We start from the raw sequence: 26835 nt of genomic DNA, 5'->3' as shown, positions 1-26835 counted from the left end.
GTGTGTTGTCACATGTTTCTGTCTGTAAGTTGAAGGAATGTATACCTTTATTGATATGGACGATGAGTTTAAATTTACACACAGCACCCAAATATCAACTTGTTTTGCACTCAGCATGTTAACCTCAACATATTTAGATAACTTTCCTTTTTTTCTTTTCCTGCTGAAAGCATTTATTACCACACACACTTAAACATCACTTTCCTTCTTTTGAACATACACACAAACATCAGAGTCACTTCCCTTTGATCCTGCATGGGCACAAACTAGTTGTTTCTCTGAAGATAATGGCTGTGAATGCAGATGACTCACCTGGCTCAAGGCAGCAAAACATTCAGAGGGTAATTCACTGTTATGACTGGAATTCAGCCCTTCCCTGCACTCTACATCCCCAGGGGTTCAAACACTTTCAAGCCAAACGTCTTAACATCTTAAATCCATGTGTACAGTAGAGTTTTAAGTTCACTCAAATAAAGGATGTTAGTTATGCTTCATGGGTACCCTATAGAAGTGGCAGAAATTTTTGAACTCTAAAATATCTTAACTTTTGAAACCTGAGCGAAAACTAGCTTTTTGCTGAGGCTTAAATGCAAAACTTGATACCTCTCTCGTGTCAACTGCCAACAGATGTTGAGCCACTCCTTATTCTATACACTGTATATTTCCAGGGAAAGGAGGAAAGAGTTGTAGCAGTTTAATGAAACATGCAAACAAACTTGAATATCAGTAGCTGGAATGATTAATTTTATTCTTAAACACAGCCTGAATACTCTTAGATGAGCTTTCTTATCATTTCTTCAAGTAGAATTCAGGAATAGCTCTTGAGTCTCCACGGAGACCATTTCTGATGCGGCTTCAGTGAACAGTAGATCGATGATCTGAAGGTCGAGATGCATCTATCGGGTCCTGTTTCATATCTTTGCTGAGTTTTTCCCTATTTATTAAGGATGTGACTTTTAGATTCTGTCTGTCTGCTGTGGATGTTTTTTTGTTTTTGTTTTTTTCAAGTCTTTTTTGTCCTTGTCATTGCACGACATGCTGAGATATACCAAGGTTTTGGCTTATAACGCATTGGGAATCACAGTGTAGTGAAAATTCTCTTTGTCTAACTGTGTTATCTGTTGCAATTTTCTTAGATGCAACTAAAGAAATGCAAGCAAATGATCCATCTTGACATGCTGCTTTTAATGATAAACATTGTAAAATATTTGTTTTTACATGCCTTAAGTTAGGTGTCATTTCTGTGATTCACAGATCAATGTTTAGTGGCTTATATTAAAAAAAACATATTTGACTAAGAATTATTGCAAATGTCGGGAAAGTACAAAGAAAAAATTTGAAAGATCTTCAAAAACACAGGTGAATTATTGCTCATGACCACAATGAAGGTTACAGACGTCTGGCTACTTGGAAGCAAAATATAAAAAAATATGGGGTGGTTTAGAGGGAGGCTTTTTACCTGGTGCTGCATATCAAAGCACATTGTTCTCACTACGTTCCTTTTTAAAGGTGTTTTCTGAGAAGATTTCCAATGCAGCAATGCATTTTAATAATCGAAGATTTGCACCATAAAAAATCTGACTGACTTTAAAACTGCTAAATATTTCATTCCTTCCTCAATGGTAAACCTATAAACTGTATATGGTGCTTTATCACTTTCCCTCCCCTCAATTTCCAGTTGGAGCAGATGGTTGAGAGAATTAAAGACATTTAGATAGATTTGTTGCAATCACATTTCTAAAATACAACTGACTTACTATGCTTCACATTCAAATTTAGCTCTGCACAAATTAATTTTCCTTCTTTCTTTGCTCTCTGAGTTGAGAAAAAACTCTGCCTCGTTGCTATTTTCCAGTCATTTGCAGACCACACAGGCCACGTATAAATAGTTGAGCAATTACACAGAGCTATTCTGCATACCGTTCATTTTAAACATGTCTGCACAGAGGCAGTGAAACATGTTTAGCATTGACGCTTATTGGAAGGGCAATTAAGACCCTGTTTTCCACCTAGTTTTTCTGTATTAAAAAAATGACCATTAGCAGAGCAAATACTCGGCTGTAAATTGTGCTTCAGACTGACTGGAATCGTATTGCCCTCCCTCTCTGTGTGCTGGAACAACTGGAGTCTATTGGACAGTGTTGGAGGTCAGACATTGCTGGGTGAAAATCGCTCTGGAGGATTTGCTGGTTTAGCACGCTGCTCTGCTAAGCCTGTCATTAAGCGCCCCTGACTGCTTCATTACTGGGGTCACCACAGTAACTCCACCAAACTCTCCTTGATCTTGACATGATACAATTGTGCTTTACTGAATAAGCAGGATTGCTTGTGGAGCCCCAAGGATAAAAAAAAAGCCTTAACAGATGAGTTTGGACTGGCTAAGTTTTATTACACTCCCAGACATGTTCATTTATGATAATTAAGTCAATACAGTACGTACGAAAAACCATACTGTCCCACTACAATTTTTGCTCCAAATGCTCTTTATCGTCTCAATTCTTATCGTTTAAAATACACTATGTTTATCAGTTGGATTTAAAGAACATATTGATACTTATTTTTAGTTTCATAGATCCTATAAATTTGGATGTATTAAACAGAAAAAAATGGTTAATCCTTTTCAAATCTGACTCAAGATAATGTTTTTTTTTATCTGAAATCTTTATTTAGCCCTGTAGATTGACATTTTTAACAAAATGTAAAAAAAATATACTTTTTTTTTGTATATTTACCGTTTTATTACCATGTGACATGTCAAAATTATTGTTGTGTAAAAGGTATCAACCAGAGGCTCAAGACATACATCAGAATATACACAACTGGGTTTTGAACAAGGTTTTTACCTCAAAGGACGGTCTGAGAAACTGTATGTATCAAATATGATGTATACGGCATTTAAGGGTTAAAGTGCACAACAGGTTAAATGCCAGCAGAGATTACTAGTTGTGATAAGGGTTAAAGAAAGGTGAAGTAAACTGCATCTTCAAGGAAAATAGAATGTAAAGAGGATGTCTGAGAGCCAAGTCATTTTGCTCATACAGTAAAAATGAACATTGGTTCACTCCTAAACTGAGCTCCTGTTTACACCACCACACTGAGACAATAACGCGCAAAGGTTTTGTTGCGTTCTGGTCTCTCTTTACAAGTATTATATGGATAAAACAGTAACAACTGCCTCCAGAGTAAAATTTTCTTGCAACACAAGGCGAGTCCGCACACTTAGACCTCGCTTAACCCGTGAAAAGCATAACAACAACAATGGCAGACCTCCGTGTCATGTTTTGTGCTGCTGCGTCTTCAGTTTATTTATTATTTATTATTTATTATTTATTATTTAATCTGTTAAAGCAAAACCTGTTACTGGAAGAGCATTTATGCCATCAGCGAAGACGCATAGGTTACATGCTCCGAATATATAGTGTATATCATATATAGAACGCTTCTGTTGTGTTTTTCAGTCTTATGATGATGTGGTGCATACATGGGTGTGTCATTGCAAAGTTGCACTGCCCACTAAAGGCACGGCATGTGCACTTCTTTGTTTTCTGGTTCTGTTTTTGTTTTCACCTGCACAAAGATAGTTTTCATTTTACTGTCTTTCTTTTTTTCAAATACAGTATGCAAAGGTTTACGTTTTGGGTGGAAAAGTTTGTTGTGTAAACACGGCCTTAGACACCTTCGTCGAGGCAAGGAGGGTGCCTACAGGAGCTGGGACAGAGCCCTGTACAGGCAGGCCAGGAACACACTGTCAGCAGACATCAGTGTGGCCATGAGGCTCTACTCTGAAAAACTGAGGAGCCAGTTTTCAGCTAACAACCCAACAAGAGTGTGGAGAGGCCTGTAGGAGATCACCAGCTACAGGAGACTCCCTGCCCTCACTGCTGACATCAACAAAGCCCTGGCTGATCTCAACAGCTTCCACTGCGGATTTGAGAAGGAGCACTTTACATCTGTTCGTCTCCTCACTGCAACTCCTCCTGCTCCCCTCCCCTTCTATCCACTGACACTGACCACCACCCCCTGAAGTCCCACACAGGGAACTTGTTGGACCCCCTGCAGCTCGCCTGGTCAGGCCAACAGGTCGGGGATGATGCAGTTAACATGAGACTGCATTACATCCTGCAGCACCTGGATTGTCCAAGGACCTATGCATGGATCCTGTTTGTGGACTTCAGCTCGGCATTAACCATCATCTCCCTCTTGCTCTGCACCAAACTGTCCCAGGTCACTGTGCTACCTGTAAGCTTCTGCAAGACTTACTGACAGAAGCCAGCAGGTAAGGCTGGGACAGTTTACCTTGGACACCAGCAACCCCCAGGGATATGTCCTTTCTCCACTTCTCTTCTCCTTTTACTCTAATGAAAGCACCTCCAAAGACCCGTCTGTGAAGCTCCTGAAGTTTGCTGATGACACCACAGTCATCGTTCACACCCAACAATTATGAGTCTGCATAATGACAGCAAGTAGATCAGCTGGCGGTCTGGTGCAGTCAGTAACCTGGAACTAAACATGATGAAGATGGTAGCAATGATTGATTTTATGGGAAATCCCCCTTCTCTGCCCCGCCTCACGGTCCTCAGCAGCACTGTGTCCAATGTAGAGAGACTCAGATTCATCTCTCAGGATCTAAGTGGGAACAAAACATCAGCTCCATCCTCAAGAAGGCCCCAAAAAATTAATGTACTTCCTGTGGCTCTTGAGGCAACATGGACTGCCCCGCAAGCTAAATGCTGCTGCAGTTCTACACAGCAGTGATCGAGCCTCTCCTGTGCTTCTCCATCACTGTATGGTTTGGCGCTGCCACCAAACAAGACAAGACCAGGGGTCTCCGTTGCATACGCCACTCTTTACGCAAAAGTTGAGATCCATAAAAACAAACATGATGAGACAATGTGCGCACTTGCACACTGACCCATTCGTATGGACAGTTTGGAGATGGGAAAAATCGATGATGCAGGTGGTGAATTGCAGTCGGACTGCATAGTACTCCTCTTACACATTTAATTCACTTCACACCAAACAACAATTATAGATCCACGTTACCACAAACATTCTAACCAGCACTGTCATCTGTTCCAAGGCTTGTAGCGAAACATAACTTTTCCATAAACCTCTATTAATATGAAAATATATAAATCAACTCTAATCTTAAACCCACAAAGCACAGAGGAAATCTGATACTGTTCACGCTCGTGCATGATCAGTCGTGGAGCGTGCCATCAGCCTCTTGAAGTGTGGTGGCGGTCATAAGATGTGGCAGACTTTTGTACCACCCGACAAAAGTTTACAAGATTTTCAGAGCATGTGGAGTTCTCCATAACATCTTAACTAAGGATCGAGCGATACAGATTTTTTAGGGACAATGTCTATATCGATTTTTTTTCTCATCAGGCTTAGCCGATGGCTGATACAGACTGCCGATTTTCATGAGCCGATATTTGGAGCTGATACTGCTTTTGTTCCTTCTATTTACATCATAGAAATGACACAATGACACAATAATTTTTTTTTAAAGAAATATTTATTAAAAATGGCATTTCTTAAAATTCTTAATCCTCCTAGTTTAAGAGCTGCAGGTTGTAAATGCAGGTTGCATTTTCTCCCATCAGACTTTACTGGCTCCTATAGGGAATGATCTAGCTGCGTGAACTTCTTCTCTTTCTTATCAGTCTCTTCTGAAGTGGTCCTCGGTTGAGGAGTTCCTATTAAATAATATGAATTACAAGTTTCAGGTTGAAAAGTAGCCGCTGCAGTCTGTGCGTTTTGAGAACCACCGATGAGTGAGCAGCTGCAAACAGCTAAAAAGGGTTTCTGCAGTTCTGAAACAATTATTTGACTTTACAGATGAGAAGGTAACTGTTGTCTGTCTGTTATCTCAGCTGATCACTCTGATCGATCAGAAATCATTCTGCTGTCGGAGATTTGAAAACCCAGATCACATGCAAGGTCATATTTCATAACAAATATAATTTCCTTAAGTGCACTTAATAAAAAACCACAAGAGACCTGAGCTAAAAGTTAGAAATGAAGAGGAGTGTGGTTCTTCCAGGAACACGTAGTTGATGATGTAGTGTACGCTTGCCCTCTCTGGATGCAGACAGACTCTGACATTTGGAGGCAAGTCTTTTTTGCCTCCAACTTGAGGTTTGACCACTTCTTTTTTTTATTTCTGATGCAGTTGTCAGTGGCACTTACAGACTACACCACACACACAACACATTGCCACTGGCCAGCAAACAAAGTTTCTTGTCTTGCCTCGACCTCCCTTGTTTGTTGCCATCATTCAGGCTTCTTCATTTGCAACAATATTCATGTCCTGCTTTGCTTTGACCATTTATGGCTGCAGCTGGGCGTGTTCAGGATGGAAATGAGGTTGATTCAGGTGCACACATTTCCAAGTAGTCTGCAACCTATAAAGGGAAAATTGCCTGCAGGTGTGCGTGCACACGATTATATAAATCTAATAGTTCTTTGGTACACACCATTTCGGCTCGTGCACATGTACACTTAAGTATGGGTCCTATGTGCTGTTGCAGTGCACTGTTTACAGCACATCATTAGAGCCCCCCTGCACTCTATTCAGGACCTGTGCTCCTCCTAGACTCAAATGAGGACAGGGAACATCATAAAGAACTACTCTCACCCCACAGTCTATTTGAACTGCTCCCGTCTGGCAGGCGCCTCAAAAACCTGCAGACCAGGACTAACAGGCACTGGAACAGCTTCTTTCCCACTGCAGTTTAATTGAACAGATAAACAGCTAACCGGTTGCACAATCCATATTTGTGCTTCTTTGCGCTCATGTTTTTCTTATTCCTCTACAGCATCAACTGTATTTGAATTTGTATTTGTAATTGGTATTCATAGATCTGTATATAATAGACACCACTATATAAGACTGTTTTTTTTTTAATCACTTTCTATCTATTTTATTTCTTATTACTTTTACTTCTCTAACTACTTTCTACTAGAGTGACAACATCTGCCTGCAAAAATTCCTTGTAAGTGTTCATACTTGGCAAATAAAGCTGATTCTGATTAATGTGGTCTGTTGGGAGCAGTTCTGGTTGTAGAGTCTGAAAGCCACAGGAAAGAAGGACCTGCAAAACTGTTCCTTCACCCAATTGGGAATGCAGCAGCCTGTGTCTGAAGGAGCTTTCCTTTGCTGTCACAGAGTCATAAATGTAAATTGTACAGGAGTGAAAACAACTTGGTAAGCACACTTTTGTCTCCTATTGCCTGCACTAATGGGGGTATCCCTGGGTGTTGCCAACCTTCCTGATTAGCTGGTCATGTCTTGAGACGGAGCCTCTGTGACGTCATCCGTAGGCTTCTGAAGAACTGAACTGAAGCTCATTGGGTGGTTCCCACCGTCGCCATCTTGGCAGCGTCACGCATGTCATTATTCCCGGAAAATACAAAAATGGGCAAAATGGTGGAGCTGAAAGGAGGACTGTAAAGGTGGGGGTAGATGATAGACACCCATCAAACTCCGAGCTGCCTGTAGCTAACTGGGCCAACTCGAATCTGTTGTGAGCTAACTGGCTAATGAAGGTAGGTGGGCTAAAGGTAAAGTGCACTGTTAGCCGGCTAAAAACCGCGTTTGTGCTGCACGCTCCCTTTTTGCCGCAGATATTGCATACCTGTCAATCAAAAGGACACGCCTCTAATTATGCCGATTTTCAAGATTAAATAACATCCAAACGGATGAGTTAGAAAAAAATTCACCCCCCTCACAGTTGTCATGGAGGTAAACTTGACCAATTAATCCTAAAATGGATTTTTGTGCCAGGCTTTAAACATGTTTATTTCTGCTGTGAAGTTGGTCTTTTTAACATGGGAGTCTGCAGGGATTTGCTCTGTTTTGGAGCCCCTAGCAGATGATTTGTGAACTGCAATTTTCTGAACTTTCACATAGGCTTCACATTTTATCGCCGGAGGTTACCGCTTGGTTGAGACGCTGCTACCTCAGCAGGCTGCTTTATAAAAAATGGCTAATGTCCCTATTCACTCTTTATTGGCTTTTTCAGTTATGCAGAGTTGACTAGGTCACTAGAACTACCAGTCCTAATTTGACATGTATTGGAACATGTTATCCGAGCCTCTTTTTAAGGTTTTCCAGTATTTCACCTTCATCTCTCTTAAATGTAATAAGATAAATAATAAAACTCTTAGCAGTTTTACACTTTTGTTCAACATCTGTGTCAGCGTCAACATTTTGTGACAGTAAATATTTCATATAAAAAATTTAGTCATACAGTCCTCTTACAATGTCATAAAAAAGACATGTTAAAATTGTTATGTCAGGAGATGGGAATGCCTCAATGAATAAAAACATGATTTATGACATGACTGAACAGGCATCAAAAGCACCTTGTGATTTAGGTGGAATGCAGGAAATCACATAACATGTTTATCACAGCAGACATTTAGGGGGTGTTTGGGTTGTTACAGTAGTTGTGGAATTTAAATTTATGGTGCACCACTCTGCTCTTAAGTCCTTTTGAGCTGTTATCACTCAACTAACAAATTTTGGCAGGACAGTTTTTCTATTTGGCTGCTGGTAAGGGCTCATCTATGCAGCCTGTTTCTCCAGATGTGGACGGTTATCACTAATTCAATAGAGCAGGTGTCCTTATATATTTAGCCTTAACACAACTTTTATTGCTTACCCTCACAACACGCCTCAAGTATACTTATCAAGCATGGAAAGAGCAAAACGGCCACACTATTTTTTGTTGTTCAGCTGCCCAAAAAAGTACAGTTACATTTCTTTACCTCTACATAACTTAAATAATGCTAAAAATTGTAAGTTATAAGAAAATATCCAGAGATGGAGGAAAATTAGACTACAAAAGGGTGCAAAGAACAGTGGATGTGAGACCTTTTATGTTATGTGGTGTTATACCTCGTGACTATTGTCATGGGTATCTAATCAGAATGCATGAAATGAAGCCATCAAACTGCATTCTTGTGGAAATTTATTAATAATCTAAACAAGTGCATTTGAATTTTAATAAATCTTCAATAGAGAGAGTTTAAAATGCCTCAGTTTCCCATCGCAGTATTAAAGAACAGCTGGCATTCAATATGAAGCATTACTGCGAGAAGATTATCAGGCTGGCAGCCTTCAGTTCAGAGGTTACACAGTGATTTGTTGGTCACTGTCCTTTTCATCCCAACTTCTTAAAATCCTTTAATCCTCTTCCACACTTCCTTACGGAAGAGCCATACTTAAAATTATTCTTTAATGCAATTATCTCAAGATCACAAGTTAATTATCTCTTTATCTCGATATAACAAAGCTTGTTTTATGTGATAACGTCCAAATTTATGCTACTATTTCAACATAACAATACAAAACCTGTAATAGTTTTTTTTTCCTTGTAATTATGAGAAAAGAAAAGAGAGTCCTCTCCAACATCAGGAGTGCTGTGCCAGTATAGAGACTGCTTTAAGCTAAGTCGGCTGGTCGGATGTGTTTAGCTGTTATATTTGCCAAGAGACTGCCATTAAACTGTCTGCCAAAAAAACACCAGCAGCAAACAAGACTGTACTTTCACACCATAACTTTGGGTTTGTGTTATGATTGTGATCTTGAAAAACTGAAATCAAGTGTATTTACGAACCAGCCCTTTATTTATAGCCTTTTTTTCTGTTGTTTCCCTTTTGTCAAAAATTAAAAATAATATTTGACTAACTTTTTATAATATTTTCATGTTCCAATTTTAAAGGTTTTGTTTTTTAAACTATATTCTTTTGCTCAAAGTACAGCTTTTGTTTAGGAATACCCTCATGGAATAATTAAGGTATGCAGGGACATAGTTTAACTCCACTCCTGGACTTGATGGGTCTAGATCACATATGTCAAACTGGTCCAGCAAAGGGCCGTGTGGCTGCAGGTTTTTGTTCCAACCAAGCAGCAGCACACCAGATTTGACTGATTCAATCAACTGATCTCAGTCTTCAGACAGCTGATTGGTCAAACTGTGTGCTCTTGGCTGGCTGGAACAAAAACCTGCAGCCACACGGCCCTTTGCTGGACCAGTTTGACATGCCTGGTCTAGATGATCTAACTGCTCTTTAGCTCCTAGCTAGCTACTCTGAAAATTGAAGCCTGTGCAGATCAGAGCTGTTCACTTTAGAGCTAGTTTTGCACTTGTAGCAACAAAACTAATGGAAGATAGCTTAAAATTTTGGAGCACTGCCAACACGAGTCAAATAGGTTTCTGGGAATATGACAATCCCTCTGCAAGCATAGCTATGTTTATTTAGTATATTTAGTATGATAAATTCAGCAATGGCATTGATACATTTTAAAAAGCCAAGGTTGGAAAGCTACCATTAGATATAAATTTGTCATCCCGTTCTGATGATAGTAAGTGGTTCTGATGATTTGTGGCATTTCAGGTAGGCATAGTTTATGCCAGAACAGATTTTTGGCAGGACTGTTTTTAATGTTGGAGATTACTTCAGTCTTTGGCAGCATGATCTAAAACTAACTTATACCTGTTGAACATGTTTTGACTGTGCTTACTGTAATTGCTACCCTTAACATGCCTGTAACTGCTTAACCTAAGGGGGTTGTTTATTCAAATTTTTTTTGCAATGTAGAAAAAAAATCAAAATTCAAACTATGATGTACTTTTCAAATAATGACAGAAAAAAGATTTGTCTGTAAAAACAATCCAGACGTTTGACATATTGCCTATCCATTTCACCGTTTAGTGAACTAATGTTGTTTTCTACATGAATTTCTACTAGCGGAGAGATGAACACCTGACTTAAAAGGTACGATTCGTTTATGGAGTGCAATGTGAACGCAGTCTTGGTCTGGAAGAACTGAACTGAGTCCCCAATCAGACCGATTCAAGTGGACAATCCTGGTGTGAATGCACCCACCCCAAGATAATCTACTAGAATCGGCCTGATCTCACCACGCTTCTGCCTTTGGTACAACCAACCTTTCAGAATCAACATTTTGATCCTAACAACGTTTGTCAGTGCACTCTTTCCAGTACATCAATTAGGGTGATGCACACGTCAGAGTTCAGCCAAATCAGTGTTACTTTGGCACTATATTTAGCAAGTTTTCAGACCCATCTAGTGACTATTTGAAATAAGCTATTAATGACAAATCTAGAGACTTTTTCTGATGTTATTGGAGACTGTTGGAGACTGACTCTTCTCAATGAGCAGCTCAGCTGTTAAAGTATTTAAAATGTCACTTTAACTTTAAGTCTGTTCGACTATGATGGTTTTTTTCTGTTTCTTTTAATTAAAATGCAATTAATTGCATTTTTCCAGACATTACTAGAGCTTGTGTTTACAATATTAGTGTCTGTGCCTTTTATTTGATTCAGTCGTATTTTGTTATGCAAAAATATATATATATATACATATAGAACATTGTGATTTCTGGATTGAAAACTGCTGCCAAAAGACAATGAGAAAAGTCTTTTTTTTTTTCTTTTTTGAACTAAATGGGGCAAAATTAAGTGATCTTATGACTACGTTTTAAAACACATGACGCATAAATTGGGCCTTCATCAAACATTACCTGAGTTCTACTGGTGGTTTTTCTTTGATTTGATTTCACCAAATGTTTAAGAGATCGCTGTTCACCATCATTCAGGATGTTTTTCTGACCACATTTCTTCCCCATTATCCTTCCAGTTTTTAATAATGCATTGGAAAGTTCTTAGCCTAATTTAAATAGTTTTTGCATCTACTAAGATGTTTTCTCTGCTTGATTCATGCCACTGATTTGACCCTTCTTAAACAGACTAACATCTTTTCCACAAACATAGGATGTGTTTTTCCACTTCGTTTAAGAAATGAGAAACTACTCATTGAATCAGTTTGGGTTAAATAACTTGTTGCCAGCTCGTACCTATTTAGTTAAATCCAAGTGGCCACTTTCTTGTTTTTTGGCCAGGCAGTGCATAAAAAGTGGTGAATGAAAGTTGTGTGCATTCCATTTAACTTCATAAATATCTCAAACAAAGAAGCAAGTTTGTGCTTTTTCATATCACATCCAGGAAGTAGCTTTTATTTGAATGTAGCATGTGATCTGTTTGTTTGCAGACTGTTTTCCTGGAAGTGTTTTGGCTGCTATTGTGGTTTCCTGCTTATTTGAACCGGCCTCCAGTTCTGTAGTGTCCACATCCTTCATAATTCATATCGCCTTTTGATGCAGTCACTAGATTTGGTCTAACGGGACACTGTCAAATATTTCAGAAACATGCACAATCTTAAATTAAACAAAAGAAATTAGATGTGCACTGCCACAGGCTAAACTGATTTTTGTATATAAACAATAAACACGTATTGATGTGTATTGCACCTTTTTTTGTTTTTGTGAGTACTTTATTGAAACCAGTTCTGCCATGAGTTATGTAATAGGCACAACAATTCACATCAAAATACAGGGTTATGTATCTGCAGGCAGTTCTGCGCGTCTCAGCCCTAACTCTGCATTTTGTAACATCTGAAACAGCCCATGTACAGCTCTAATTCCAAAAATGTTGGGATACTTTATAAGATATAAATAAACAAAGGAAGGCATTGATCTGAAAATTTCATAAACCAATATTTACTGTCAACAGAGCATAAAAAATCATGCTACATAATGACACTGAGACATTTTGCTTGAAATCAGAACTATTACTAATCTTGAATTTGATGTTAACATGTCTCAGAATGTGAAACAAAGTCTAGAAGTAAGTAGAAAGAAATAGTTTGAAGCTAACTACCAGGTCAATTGGCATCAGATCACAATTTGTAAATTTGTATGCAAAAAGAGCACCTTAGAGAGGCAGAGTCTCTCAGAAGTAAAGATGGGCAGAGGTTCAGCAAAACTGTCTAAAAAGCTGTTTGCACTAACTGAAGCAATTTCAGAAAAAAATGTTCACTCAAAGACCTCCATAATCACCATTACATAATATCAAAATATTCAGAGAATCTGAGAATATCTCTGTTTGTAAGGGACACAGGTGAAAATAATTTTGGGTCAAAACAAAGGCAAAACATAAAAAAAAATTTCTGCCTTAAAATCTTTGTCCATGAACACAGTTCAACATACCAGCTACAAGAGCAGGTTAAAGCTCAAACATGCAAAGTAGAAGTCATATGCAGACATGATCCAGAAATGGACAATCTGGTTTGTTACCACAAAAACCTGCATCTCTGATGGCGTAGGGATGCGTTAAGTGGAAACATGTGGAAAGGCACCATAAGTGTACTGTATGCAGGTTTTAGAGCAACATGCTCCCACCCAGATAACATCTTTTTCAGGGAAGCCCTTTTATATTTCAGCAAAACAATGCTGAGTGATAGCATCTCTCACCAGCACCTTTTTTTGCTCAAACATGGATAAACCAAACAATGTCAAATATGCACCTTGTGTTTAATGAAGCAAAATGTCCAGCAACATATTCATCTTATAGCAGGAAATCAGCGTCATGATGCAGTGAGACACAAACTTGGTTTTTGTAGGAAACAGTGCTAAGAAGATGCAATCATTGTAAAGTTTTTTAAAGTTTTTATTGCAAAACCACAATTTGTGGTATGGACTGATGTCTCTGTTAGATGCTTTGTTGTGAGATTTTGTTTATCAGTTTTGTGGTGAAAGATGTAATTTACAGAATCAAATGACCTAGTCTGAAATCAACCAGTACATGAGGAGATTGCAAATTCACACTTGCTGTCATGCGCTTTAATCCTCCCACTTTATTGCACAGTTCCAGTCGTCTAATAAATTACAACTGAAGAATGACTGGACTGGACAACCAGCATGACAATTAGCATGGCAAAATGATCCAAGAAAGATGGTATGAACATTAGATATTAGTGTTCCAGGAAGTTGGTGAAGGAACTGAGGACTGGAGAGCTCTCTCTGCATTAACACCACCCCTAGAACCACTAGAACCTGTGAATTGACCTGGAAGCAGATCTCCACATTACCTAACTATATGCCTGCCTGCATGAGCACATGGCATTTATGGCAGTCTTTTAGCTTTCTCAGTGGCACAGGGAGTAAAACTAAAACCAGGGTGTGCTCCTGCTAAGACGCTACCATCCTCAAGCTGATTATCTGCATCAATCCTTCAGGTGTTAGAAGATCAGAGAGTGTTAGTCTGCAGCTACTACATAAGCTCTAAGCCTCTCAGAGATTGCAAAAGTCACATTTTTTGTGACAAAACAGTGTGGTAGTTACGATTAATTTTTTATAAACCTGTCCTGCCAAATGTCCTCACAGTTTTTCTTGCTAGTATGTGTTTGTGTGCATATCTGCATGCAGCAGCTCTTAACACAGATTCCTACAGCTCTCTGTACCAGATTAATGGCTTCAGTGGGTGTGGAGCGCACTGAGGATCCCATCAATTTACCCAGCTTTGCGCTCTAAAAGACTGATTAGCACATGTATTTTGAACATGACAAAGTGAACAGACAACCTGAGTAATGGCTGAAAAACTAAGAAATTAACATACACACACATACTTGTACCTTAAGGCCTGTTTGCATTGCTAGGAAGTGCTCCTGTGAGATTTATGCATAGAACCAGCATTTGAGAGTTATTTAATGTATTTATTAAAACTAATTTACAAGAAATATTTGACATTGCAGCATTCATGCTTCAGCACAGTAGGAACTTCTGGTCTAAGCATTACGTATTAACTCTATTTAAAGGACTGGTAAAGAAGAACACAGTAAGTGGGAGTAAGTCTTGTTAGTGGCGTTAAGAGACAAGGTGTTCTTGGAAGAGATGAGTCTTCGAGAGATTTTAGAAGATAGAAAAGAAACGATCATCCTCCTATACAGTAAAGATTGGTAGTTCGTTTTACCAGTCTCAAAGCACTGAGAAGTCTGTTACACATACAAATCTGATTTAGGAAGCCAGGCTGGTCAAACCTTTCTGCACCATCTGTAGGGCTTCACTGTGGATGCTGGAGAACAGTGCTAGAGATGATCTGCAGCAGACCAGAAAAGAAATATTGGCCTGTGCCAAGACTGAAGTGGCATAATGAGGAGCATGAGCAGTCTTGACAGCCTGGTTAGCGGAAGACGAGAGGACAAGCTAGGACTACGTCCTCAGTTATCAGTTTGCTCAGATCTGCTTGATTATTTCTGTCATAATTTAAAGCAGCTACCATCAGACTGGAGGTTTCTTCTTCAGATATGTGTCTAACACATGAAAGTGGCCTAGGTTAGGTTTAAAAAAATTGGATTTTTACTGTTCAGACTGTTAAAAAATCTGTTATGGGTCACATATGGGCAAAAAAGTTTAATTTATGCCACTTTTACCAGCCATGTAAACGTAACCTAAAAGGGTTGCGATTGGGCTGGACCCAATGATGTTATGAGGGCAACAAAAAATGTTATTATTAAATCTTCAAACATTCCTTTAACAATAAAAATCTAATTTTTTAATCTTCTTTGCCACACAAATCTTTTATGGTCATTCAGATCTGACCTGAAAACCATCTAATTTGTCTTCAGTCTTGTGATGGAAGTTTTTGCTTTCTTTCTTTGTCTGCTGCATTTCCTCCACTGCTGATAGCATTAAAGTTATTTAATAATTTTTAATTATCTATCAGTTCCTAATGGTATTAAGTTTTCCACAACCAGCCCAGTCATCACGCTAAAGCATTTCATTTCTTGAAACTATTGATATGCAGGAAGCACATGTTTCTCAGCCAAAATATCAATAGTTTGAGTTTTTCTTGATGTTAAAAAGCCAAATTGAGACATTTCCTAACTCTAGCCAATTAGTTTTGGTTCTCAAAGCTAACTATTTTGAATGCATATCACTCATGACTTGAGTGAGACTTGAAGCTCAGTGTCCACTGTGAAGCTGACCCTGTCTTTTAGGATGAAGATGCATCTACTCAAACCAGTGCAACCTCACCAACATGTTTTGTTTCTTGAAAAATATGACACGGGCTCATGCATGTCGACATATCCACCAAAAAAACTAAATGAATAGATTATGTTTTTCTGACCATTGCACATTTTGCTGCGAGACTTTTTGCTGTGAGTGTTTTTATTTACTAAGTTGAAGGTCATTTAAAAAGGCACTGAGCAACAACTGCAGCCTGTGAGGCACATTACCACAGTTTTCATTAATACTTGTTGACAGTATCTGTCTTAGGGGGTTTTGTACTAGTTTAAAATTGTCATCCTTATTTGTTTGTTTGTGTCAGTGGTTTCCATAGTAACAGCAAGTGCCATCTAATTCCAAGGTTGCTCTCACTGGGGAGCGATTTGTAACTCAACACCTCTTTCCAGCTTTTCTGTCTTGTTCCATACGAGTGTGATAAAGTTAAAGGATTAATCAGTGTGACAGAACCAGACACAACACCTCTGTTCCAGCACAGACAACATCTTTTTACAAACCGAAAGAAAACTAAAACTGTTCTTGAATTTGTATCTCACTGGGTCCAAAACTTTATTATTATTGTTACAGCTTTTGCGAGTGTAAGCTAAAAGCTAATCAAAATCCCAAATATCCAAAGAGATTGCACAACTAATTCTACTAATACTATATAAATCACTGAGTTGCTATGGTTTTGTTCTGTTTTCTCTTTCTATCTTTTAATTGGGAATCTTTTCACTTCCCAATACCAGAAATGAGATGTCAGCCAACTAATTTCAGCGATTAGATAAAAGAGTTTTTTGTTTGTTTTTTTTTTTTTGTTTTTATCTTGGTATGTTGAAGTTGACACTCGTAAGAGTATTCGATCAAGCCCCGACCTGTTATCAGATCTCTATCTTGTGTGTTAGTGATGGTGAATCAAGGTAGAATTAAAGGCTTGAGGCATAAAAATGTAGCATTTTTGCTTCATGCTGATGACTTAGTTCTGAAACTGCTCCAAGTGTGAGGTGGTTTGCTTCTCCAGGTGAGAAAATGCAAACATTTCCACATACGCACTAAGTTAAGGGCAATTAATGCAATGTCTGTACTTGCTTTTTGTGCAAAAAGGAAAGCATATCTTGCAGCAAGCAGATTGTGTCATAGTCAGGAATCAAATTAGGAAATTAATTTTTCATGTAGGGACTAAAAAGCAGAGCGAAACATCTGTATGCTATTTGCTAAAATTGTGATCTCTGCTGTGAGACTTGCATAGTGTCTTTTATCTATTTTTTCCATTTTTACTATTTTTTTATCTTCAAGATTGCTTTGGTTTCACAATATGTACTTCTTCACTGTCAGGCTCACTGAACCTAGAAAGCATAGTCAAATTAAATAATCAAAAACTGTCAATGACCATTGTATGTCAAAGTCAGAGTCAGGGGGGGATTATTCATTTTCTTTTCATGTCTTGACTTAACAGACCAAAAATAAGACGGGATTCTTTCTCATGGGCCGGATGCCAGCTTTGAGTTCTGTTTCTGCTGCCTCCAAGAGCATCTTGTCTCGCTCCACAGTGTGAAAGTTTAGCTAAGTACATTACAAAATTTAGCTGCACCCACAGTTACTCAGAGCTTTGAGGAGAAAAGTAAGAAAGTAAGAAAAGCTGCAGCAGTGTGAATAACATACAGTGGTGAATACTGATGATACTGAAGCTGTCTTTAAGGCAGGTGAACAGGAACACACAAAGAGTTCAAGCTGTCAAAGTCATCAAGCTTGATACTCTAAAAACTGTCGACATTTAGACCAACTTAGATGACAGTTCAGATTGTACCTGCAGAAACTGCTATTCAGTGGTGTCTGCTGGTAATTCCCATTAAGGGGAATTTTTAGATGTAAATTCTAGCTCATGCTGAAAGTGATTAAAAGGCCTCTTTTCAGAAAGGAGTCAGTCTGCCGGGTGTCTGAATCTGCTTGTGTGATTCTAAGACAAAGATTTGTTTTACTTTACTTTTTATCATTTTGACAGACTTCTGGCTGGAGAACATCCTTGGAATTATCATCAAAAAAATAATATGTCTGTTTCACTAGAAATAGAGAATGCCAGAGAACATTTAACCAATATTCATGGTAAATTAATGGGAGTCACATGGGGCTTTTTAGACGTGCCGAGTGACAAAGCTTCACAACCCTCCATTCCAGTTTCACCCTGTTTTGTGACTATATTCAGGGCACAGGGCCATCTGAATATCACATGAAAAACATATTTTCCCTGAACAATTATCCATTTAAGCGTGAGGCACAGGGCTCAGAAGCACACGAGGAGTTTCCTGTAAACATGCTTAATAATTTCCAATTTAAGAGAGAAATCCATCCAATAAAAAAAAACTGTACTGTCATGTGAACAATCCTGTTAATATTCTAACACACAGCAGCCTGGTAATAGACGAGAGATGACAATTTCCTGTCCAGAATCCAAAGGCTCAGAATCTCTTCTGAAAAGTAGATGAATGTTAGGAATCTCCTGACAGTTGCTCAAGGCATTATGTACAACATGGATTTACTCATAAAGGTATTCACCATGCCTTCATTAGTAAATGCATGTTGTCCATAATCTGTGGGGCATGAAATCAGAGTCAGTGTTTTGGTGAATACCACAAATAAAGGAATTCATCTGTGGGCTGCTAAAATGCTTTGATCTTTTTGGCAAAATGAGTAATTTATATGTACCAAATAATCTTGAAGTTGTTTTTAGCAGCTTTTCAGTCACATTTACACAAATGCATCTCTAAAAAGTGATGTTTTTAAAATAAAGAGAGGGTAACTCACTGGTTGTTTAAGCAACACTTTGGAAATAGTTTGTATTCCTGTACACTTTTGGGCATGGGGCTTGTTGCAGATGAGATGATCAAGGTGAGTTTAAACATAAATGTTGGCACTTATTGCATTTTTTATTGTCACAGTGATGTTGATGGCTTTTCTGAACAAAGAAAGACTTTCTTTTATTTTAGGGTTTAAAAAAAGTTAACCTGTTATCATAAAAAAAATTTAATAAAAATTGTTATGCTGTGATAACAATTTGAATTATACAACATAAATTATTATTTTAAAGCTTCATTCCTAAACCCAACCCCCCATTGTGTAGTTTTAAGGACAGCCTTCTAAAGGTGTTCTTGTGCAATGTTTGTTTATATAACATGGAGAGAAAATTAAGAGAGTAAAACCACTACAAACAATCTGAAAATCACTCCTGCCAACTTTGAAAGTTACTGTAATGAGGCACCACCTCATTAAAATCTGAGAATGTCAGCACCATAAACTACACTGAGGACTTTAATGGCAGTGATTATGGCAGCAGGAGGGGGAATTAATTTGTCTCGGTAATGCTGTTTTTACCAAATAGGTGTTTCATACGTATGTTCATGAGTACACTTTTGGATTTAGCATTGAGTGAAAATTCAAAAGTAACATCAGTTAAATTTGGAGTAGCTAATGTCAAATTGTCAATATGTAATTTATTGCGCAATCTAAAGTATAACTTAAAAAAAAATCCAGATGGGGTCTTAAACTTAGAAGTTTTATTAACATCACATGCTAACAATGTAAATTCTTGACATTACTGTGTGGCTTTGTCTATTCATTACCTGTTTGTATTTGCTCATGATGAATTAAACATTTTCCTACTAAGGTGGTTTGCTTTTATGTAAAGGATTACATAATAATTGCTTTGGGGTGCCTTGTGTTAGTTTGATTGTTTTCAGCTATTTTCTTTATAGGCTACATAACAATGACTCGGCCAGTGCTGGACCAGTCTGATGTAGACAATACTGCTGCGTTCAATGTGCTACAACACAAAATACGGTAGGATTGACTGATGCCAGCCTGAGAATTTTATTTTAGGAGAAAAAAAATATATTTTTAATGGCATAGCTTAACACTCCTCCTCCCCTCCATCTCCTTCTCCCTCCCAACACGTTCAACAGCTCTTTTTATCTGACCAAACCATCCTCAGTTTTCTTTTTCAGCAAATAGAAGAAGAAACAGTTATACACCAACACGTGTGTATCAGTGTTGTCCACTTGTTATAAGTGACTTTAGGCTTGTTTTTCTGTGAAGTCGAGACAGAGTGACAATATCTGAGAATAAGTAATGAAGAGTGGGAGAAAGTTCGCATTGGAGGGCTGGTCCTGACCTTTCATGTGTGAAATACATGCGCAACATGCAGCGTGCTGGCATGAAAAAAAAAAAAAAAAAAACACCTCTTATCCGTGAACTTTACACTATCTAATAGGACAAGAGACAGTTTTTTTTGTTTTGTGTTTTATGGAGGCTATCTGCAGAAGGAGGGAATGTTACCTGGTTGCGTTGCTTGCATATGTGTAAGAGAGGAAGGGCTAGCTAATCATAGCAACTAGCAAATGTAAACAATTCTATACATTTCATGAGGGGATAGATAATGTTTCCAATAAAAAGATCCAGCAGTGAAGTTGATAATAAGCCATGTTGTTTTGTCAACAAAGCCAAAGTAGCTGTGTACTTATTTTAATGCTAAGCTAACAGGCTGCTAGCTTAAGCTTGTTACATACTCCACAAAAGAAGTGAGAACTTTGACTTGTTCTGGTAGCTTGTAGTGAACAAGAAAAAAGTTTGTATTGGTCCGCCATTTTATACTCTACGAGAAGCTTCGTCCGCTACGGTTTTTATGTGCAATTGACCCATTTATTTCATATTTATTTCGAAACTTCATCCTTTGCTGGCGGGGTTGTGCAAGCGGCACTGTCCGTGTCTTTAAATGCCACATGTGTTGTATACATTTTTGTACTTTCTCATCACCTCAATAAGCTTTTTATTACAACTAGCCTTGTCATTTTCAGCCAAAACTTTCCGCTTCGTTCTTTTCCATGTTAACAATGCCCACCTCAAATGTCCGACCAATCACACAATACTTCTCGGAGCCCCATGAGAAGAAAGTTCTGCTCAGCTGATGTATCCTAAACAAGCCGCGAGATGTCCCCAATCACATCCACGAGAGCAAAATGACGTCAGCCTCGAGAACAAGAAAAAGATCAGCCTTAAGGCTTCAAAGTTAGCATACAAACTTGATCGTGGTGCCTGTTTTCTTGTCAAGAAAAGCATCAGCATTTCTACAAATAACTCTTTCTTAAAAACTTAGAGGAACGTGGTGGTTTAAAGCTTGATGAAAGAACTGACAACATTCCCAACATGCTTGCAAAGTCATAGTGGAAGTGGAGGAATGTGGCTGCAGTTAAGGCATGAATGAAAGTTAACTTTCTGTGAGGAAATACATTCTGAAATAATTCTCATTTGCTGTTCTGTGCATCATTGTTAATAATTAGAAATAAAGTTAAAATCACTGCATTTTTTTTGCAGGATGGGGTTTATTTTTTCTCTTTCTTTGTAATGCTGCCAAATACTGGTAATACTGCTAAAATCCTTCTGCTAATGGAAGGATGTAAAATGGCAACCGTCTCCCTGACAAAACTCTGACAAACAGAAGATTATGCATTTTAACAAACCCTTTGTGAACTATTTGCAAACTGAAATGTACAGTTAGTGCACTATTCTGCACTTTTCCTGCCTAATTCGGTCTTTTTTCCTCTCTTCTCTTCCCTCCATGAGGTTTTTAGTTAGTGTGTATATGTCTCATCTGAATGCATTCAAAGAAAAGACATGCTGTGAGTGTATGTGTTGCATTAAAATATGTGTGATGTGGAGGGTAGAAGCAGCCCTGAACAGAGGAAGTGGAAAGACTGTCAATGGTCATGCATGTATAATTAAGTTTTTCCAGTTTGTTATGTGAACCGTTCCAGTTAAAAAGATTACTTTTCTTGGTGAAAGCTAGCAACTGTAGGAGCATTTAGTGTTAGATTTGTCAAAATTACTTTAGAAAATCTCCTAAAATACAGTGGGACACAGACATTTGGATGTAACAGCCCATATAATGCTGTGAAGATAAGTGTCTGAGCAGTTTTGTGCACAGTGTGAACAAAGTTCAGCAGTGAATCCCATTTTAATCAACTTCCAGCGAGGTAAAATCTATTAAAAAAAAAATCCCTATGACTGAAAGAGTTACTTACTGTGGATAAGAGCTAGCAGGCAAAACATCTAAAGGACAAAATAAATTTAGCAATGTCTTTAAAGCTGCTCAGACATTCTCTAACTTGTCCACTTCAAGGTCTTTTGCCGAAGCAAAGTATGTTACACAAGTTTCAACATGTTAGTTCTGAAAGCTGATGCATGGTAAGTCACAGACACCAACAGACTCAATACTGCTGTTATTGGCATTTTTATTATTTCATGCTAATATATTTTATCTAGCCATCTCTGCTGTGATCTCATTTGTACCAAGGACAGAAATCTTGTGGTTGTTACAGAACAAACTTTGTAAGCCTAAACTATTGCTGCTATGTTCTTCCTAGAACAAAATACGCTTTTTCTTGTTATCCTTTCAAACAAGCTAGATCTTGTCATTTTGTAATGATACTGTCACAGACTTTGACATGTAACATGCTGACAGCGGCCTGATGAGATGTAGACCTCATGGTGAACTCTCTTAGATGTCTCTTCCAGAGAAAATTGACAGCTCTCTTGAATGTTTTCCATGTGCAAATAATCTTTTTCCTTGTGGAATGATGGACTCCAAATGGTGTGGAAATGACCTTATGACCCTTCCCAGAATGATGGGCAGCAATAATAGCTTTTTTAAGAATAATGCTCATGTTTTTCCACCTTGGAACTGTGTTAACATAAATTAGTATCCTTCAGACTGGAAACTACCTAGATTTCTGCTTTCACAGAAATGTTCACACCTGTTGATGATAAATTATATTTGATATATAGCTTCTACTTAACCTCTTAAGAGAGTTAGGCAGCAGAGTGTGTACTTTCCTTTTTCACATAACTATTGATGATGTAGTTCTGTATTCTGATTAAGATATTTCCTAGGATTCTGATCAACAAAGCAGATATCAACCAGTACAGCAGCATATCTTAAAAGCATCTCTCTTTCTGTCTTTGCAGATCTTACAGGTGAATCTAGTGATGTCCATCCTGCTGTATGTGATGGTCCTTGTGTACCTTTATGGTATCCAGGGAACCAACATGGACAGCAGTCACCAGGGACAACAGCAGCAGCAGCAGCAGCCGAGTCCCAACCCTTTAAACTCTCTCATAATCCAGCTGCTTCAGGCTGACCTGACAAGAGGGAAGACCAGGGGGAACCAGAGCCAGCAGGGGATAAGCAGGGACGCAAAACTGCAGAACACACTGCCCCCTCTCCTGAGCTTTTCCTTGGAGGAACAGGTTGATGCAAAGCAGTGGGGGCCAGGGGGCCGCAGTGGTGGGCGCAGTGATGGTGTGGTCAACCAACAGGGAGTGCTGTTAAATGTGGACCTCTTTAGGAAGTACAAGCGGTACAGTTCACCTCGGGTGCTGCTGAGTGACCGGCCACCACTACAGCCGCCACCTTTGTACCTTGCAGATGATTTTGTGAGCAGTGGAGCAGATGGAGGGGCAGCTGGAAACAAGACACGAAAGAAGCGGTATGCTGAACACAAGAGCTACCGAGGGGAGTATTCTGTTTGCGACAGCGAAAGTCGGTGGGTGACAGGTAAAACCCAAGCTGTGGACATTAAGAGTCGATCTGTGACTGTTGTACCCAAATTTAAAGGCCCTGCCATGCAGGACCTCAAACAGTACTTTTATGAGACACGCTGTCGGACCCCTAGGCCCGCCAAAGGAGGCTGCAGGGGCATTGACGATAAGAACTGGAACTCACAGTGCAAGAACGTAGAGACATTTGTTCGAGCACTAATACAAGTTCATAATTCTATGACCTGGGAGTGGATACGCATTAACACTTCCTGTGTCTGTGCACTGTCAAGAAAACGCCGTAGGACGTAACCAAAACAGCGGGAGCCTTTCTGGGGACTACCAATTTGGAATTCTACTTCCTGTATTGGATTTTATTTCTTCTTCACAGTGCTCCCTACCCAGGATTCTGTATCATGGTGGTAAACAGCAACATTCTGCTGAAGAAATCATGGGTCCATTTAAATGATATTTCACGTTTATGTGCTGCAAGATGGTTCAGCACTGCTGTTTTGGAAGAACTTCCTTGAGAAGAAGCAGAGATGTGGTTGTGTGAGGCAGAACTGTACATATAAGTTATTTAAATTATATGAAATGCATGTAGTTTATACATGTTTATCTATCTAAATATGATGTATGAATATATTTGTGTTATTTATTGAAAGAAATCTTCAAAAGCAAATAATGTTAAAAAAAAGAGGAATGAAACAAGCTATGAACTTGCTTTGAGACTATAATACAGAGCTGGGCTGCAAAGGTGCTTCACAGTGAGACTTTATGTGCCTTGACTGGTGTTGCTGCAGAGCAGAGAGATAGGACATGGTAACAACAGTTGCCGTAAATGTTTTGGCAGTGAACTTGAAAAGTGACCGACCTGCAGGGGCCAATCCTGTCCAGACAGTTGATATGGAGCCCAAATTCTTATCGCTGTAAAACCAAAATGGAGATATGAGACTTGTTAACATACATTTCCATTGTCTTCACTGTTGACCCTACATTTATGTTGTATTTGAGTTCATTTGTGACAGCAGGAGACATTTCTGACTAATCAAAAGGAAATTCTTAAAGAAACTCCTGCTAATGACTCGTGGAATTTAAAGGAAATCCATGGGCTGCATGTTCATCAAGTTTTGCTATCACCTGGTATCGTGAGCTGTTTTTGTTTCTTCCTTTTAATAAAAACCCAAATTTCCTGCGGTTGGAAACACTTCACTAATAAATGCCCATTTAGAGCTATTATGGTGCCAAAGATAACATTATATGTGTTTGCCCATATTGCATTTCTTTCTTAGACAATGCAACCCATATTAAAAATCAGTTTTGATATGCTCATTTTGTAGACCAAATGATACTCTTATAAAAGGGAGTATACAATATTTACAATCATATTTCTGCTATTGCGTGGAAAAAACCCAGCTTTGTTATTTTGTCTTAGATTAATAGTTTTTGGATTTACACTGACAGTCAGAAATCCCTTCACAAAAGTTTAGACTTAACAGAGTTTATGGGTGAAAATATAAACAGATACAGTAAGGTTTGGAATATTCTGTGTTTGTTACAGTGTCAGCATATCCCACTGAAAGACCTAACACATTCTTATTCCCATCTCGTCAGCTATTATGGCAAAAACTAAGCCCAGTATATTGGCACAAACATCTAATACTAGCAGTCAAGCACGGTGGTGGACAGGTGATGATTTGGCTTGAGCCACAGGATGTGGACACTTTGTGACAATGTACTCCTGTGTACATTGCTGTGCATGCCAATGGCATGTACATGACAATGACTCCATCAAAACCAGCAAGTCTACAAAACAATAGCTTGAAAAGAAAAGAAGTGGTGTGTTACAATAACCTTAGCAAAATTCAGACCTGGAAATCATTTAAATGATTTAAATGCTGGGGCAACATCTCAGCCATGCAGAAATGAATGTTTGCAAACCTCAGTAACCTGCAATGTTGAACATTCTCATTGTCAACTGGTAACATTCTGCTGCAAAATCAAGAGCCCTTTACACAAGTTTTTAATGTTCCGAGTTCCCTAACCATCATTTTCCGACACAAAGGGAACTGCTCTACAGCTGCATGATGCAAATAATATTGAATGAGGCAGCTGGCGTTTCAATCCAGCTGGTGGCCCTCTGCTGCCTGTCCTCACCCTTTCTGTTCCCTCTTTCTCATACCACAAGCAACTGAAAAAGTCTTTAAAAATTATAACTGTTAGTGAAAGTTAAGAAAACACCAAGTCAAATCAACAAAGCTTTAGTTATGTAGCACTTGCAGGTCTTTACAGAACAACAAAAACAGCCAAGAAGAGTTAAAATGGAGTGAAAATAACAGCAACACTCACAAAGACTATTTCCAGTAGCACTGAAATATAAACAATAATAAGACCAAAACTCTAAACATGAAAAGGTCAATAAATTAAGTAGAGGCTTTATGAAAGGGGTAAGGATTTAGCTTGGTAATAAAAGCAGAAAGGGATGTTGAATTAAAGACCCAAACTGGAAGTTGGCACTGTGGTAGAGGAGCCTGAAAACTTCAGGTTCTGCTTCCTGTTCTGGGCTGAGTTGTTGTAGGATGATATCGAACAACGAGAACTTTAAGATGGTATGGATTTAGACTATTGTGTATGTGATGAGACGAATCTTAAATTTATATTACAAATTAAACAGGCAACCATTGTAGAGCAACTAAGATAGAACAAATACATAATGGATTGTTGATTGTTGGACATTGTGGGACATTTAGAAAAGCGATTAAATTTATTCTATTGCCTAAAACTTAAAAAGTGACATGACAACATGTTCTTTTACTGTTGCATTACCAGAAAACCCTGCACACCCAAAAGGGATTCTTTAGGGTTATCCTGTGCATTCAAAGCTGATAAAGCAGCCGCCTGGGCAAGTCAGTAAGCAACAAGTTGGGAGTGAGAATGGGTTGAAAGACCAAAAACAAAAATGAAGTGATTGTAATAACATGTATTGTCTCTGTCTAAACCTTGTACAGCTCTCCAGTGTCAGAAATCCACTGCTCTCTCATAAATGCTAAAAAACACATCAGTGAGCCACGCTGCTGCATTGTATGTCATGATACATTATAATCAAACCATTTTTATGGATGTATGGAGGATGGTACAAACAAGTGAAAAATTAAAGGAAAACTTATAACTGTGAAAGTATGATTTGTGTCTAGTTGTGAAGTGTAAGTGGAGTGAAGGATCCCAGTCGTCATCTTGCAGGAACAGGTTTTGGAAGCAAAGGGGTAACTAACTCATTGAATCAATACTGTTTATCAAACAATTACTAGTCACCATTCTGTATGCTTTCGTTAGAAGCCACTGGTTTGAGACTGAATGTGACAAGCTGAACA

The 26835-nt window shown here is 38.5% G+C and overlaps 1 protein-coding gene across 1 annotated transcript in view; it reads left to right on the top strand.

The window, feature by feature from the left end:
• The window catches only part of ntf3 (neurotrophin 3), a 48094-nt gene extending 21466 nt beyond the window's left edge, over window positions 1–26628 (top strand). Inside the window, exon 2 of the mRNA XM_041976989.1 lies at window positions 22895–26628. Within this exon, the coding sequence (XP_041832923.1) occupies window positions 22895–23776 (882 nt within the window). The 3' untranslated portion in view covers window positions 23777–26628. The remainder of the gene's footprint in view (window positions 1–22894) is intronic.
• Window positions 26629–26835: the final 207 nt, after the last annotated feature.

Source organism: Melanotaenia boesemani, chromosome 23, assembly GCF_017639745.1.
Source record: "Melanotaenia boesemani isolate fMelBoe1 chromosome 23, fMelBoe1.pri, whole genome shotgun sequence".
In the NCBI taxonomy this organism is placed as follows: Eukaryota; Metazoa; Chordata; class Actinopteri; order Atheriniformes; family Melanotaeniidae; genus Melanotaenia; species Melanotaenia boesemani.
Note: the sequence above shows the minus strand (reverse complement) of the source record. Positions and strands in the feature narration are given on the sequence as shown.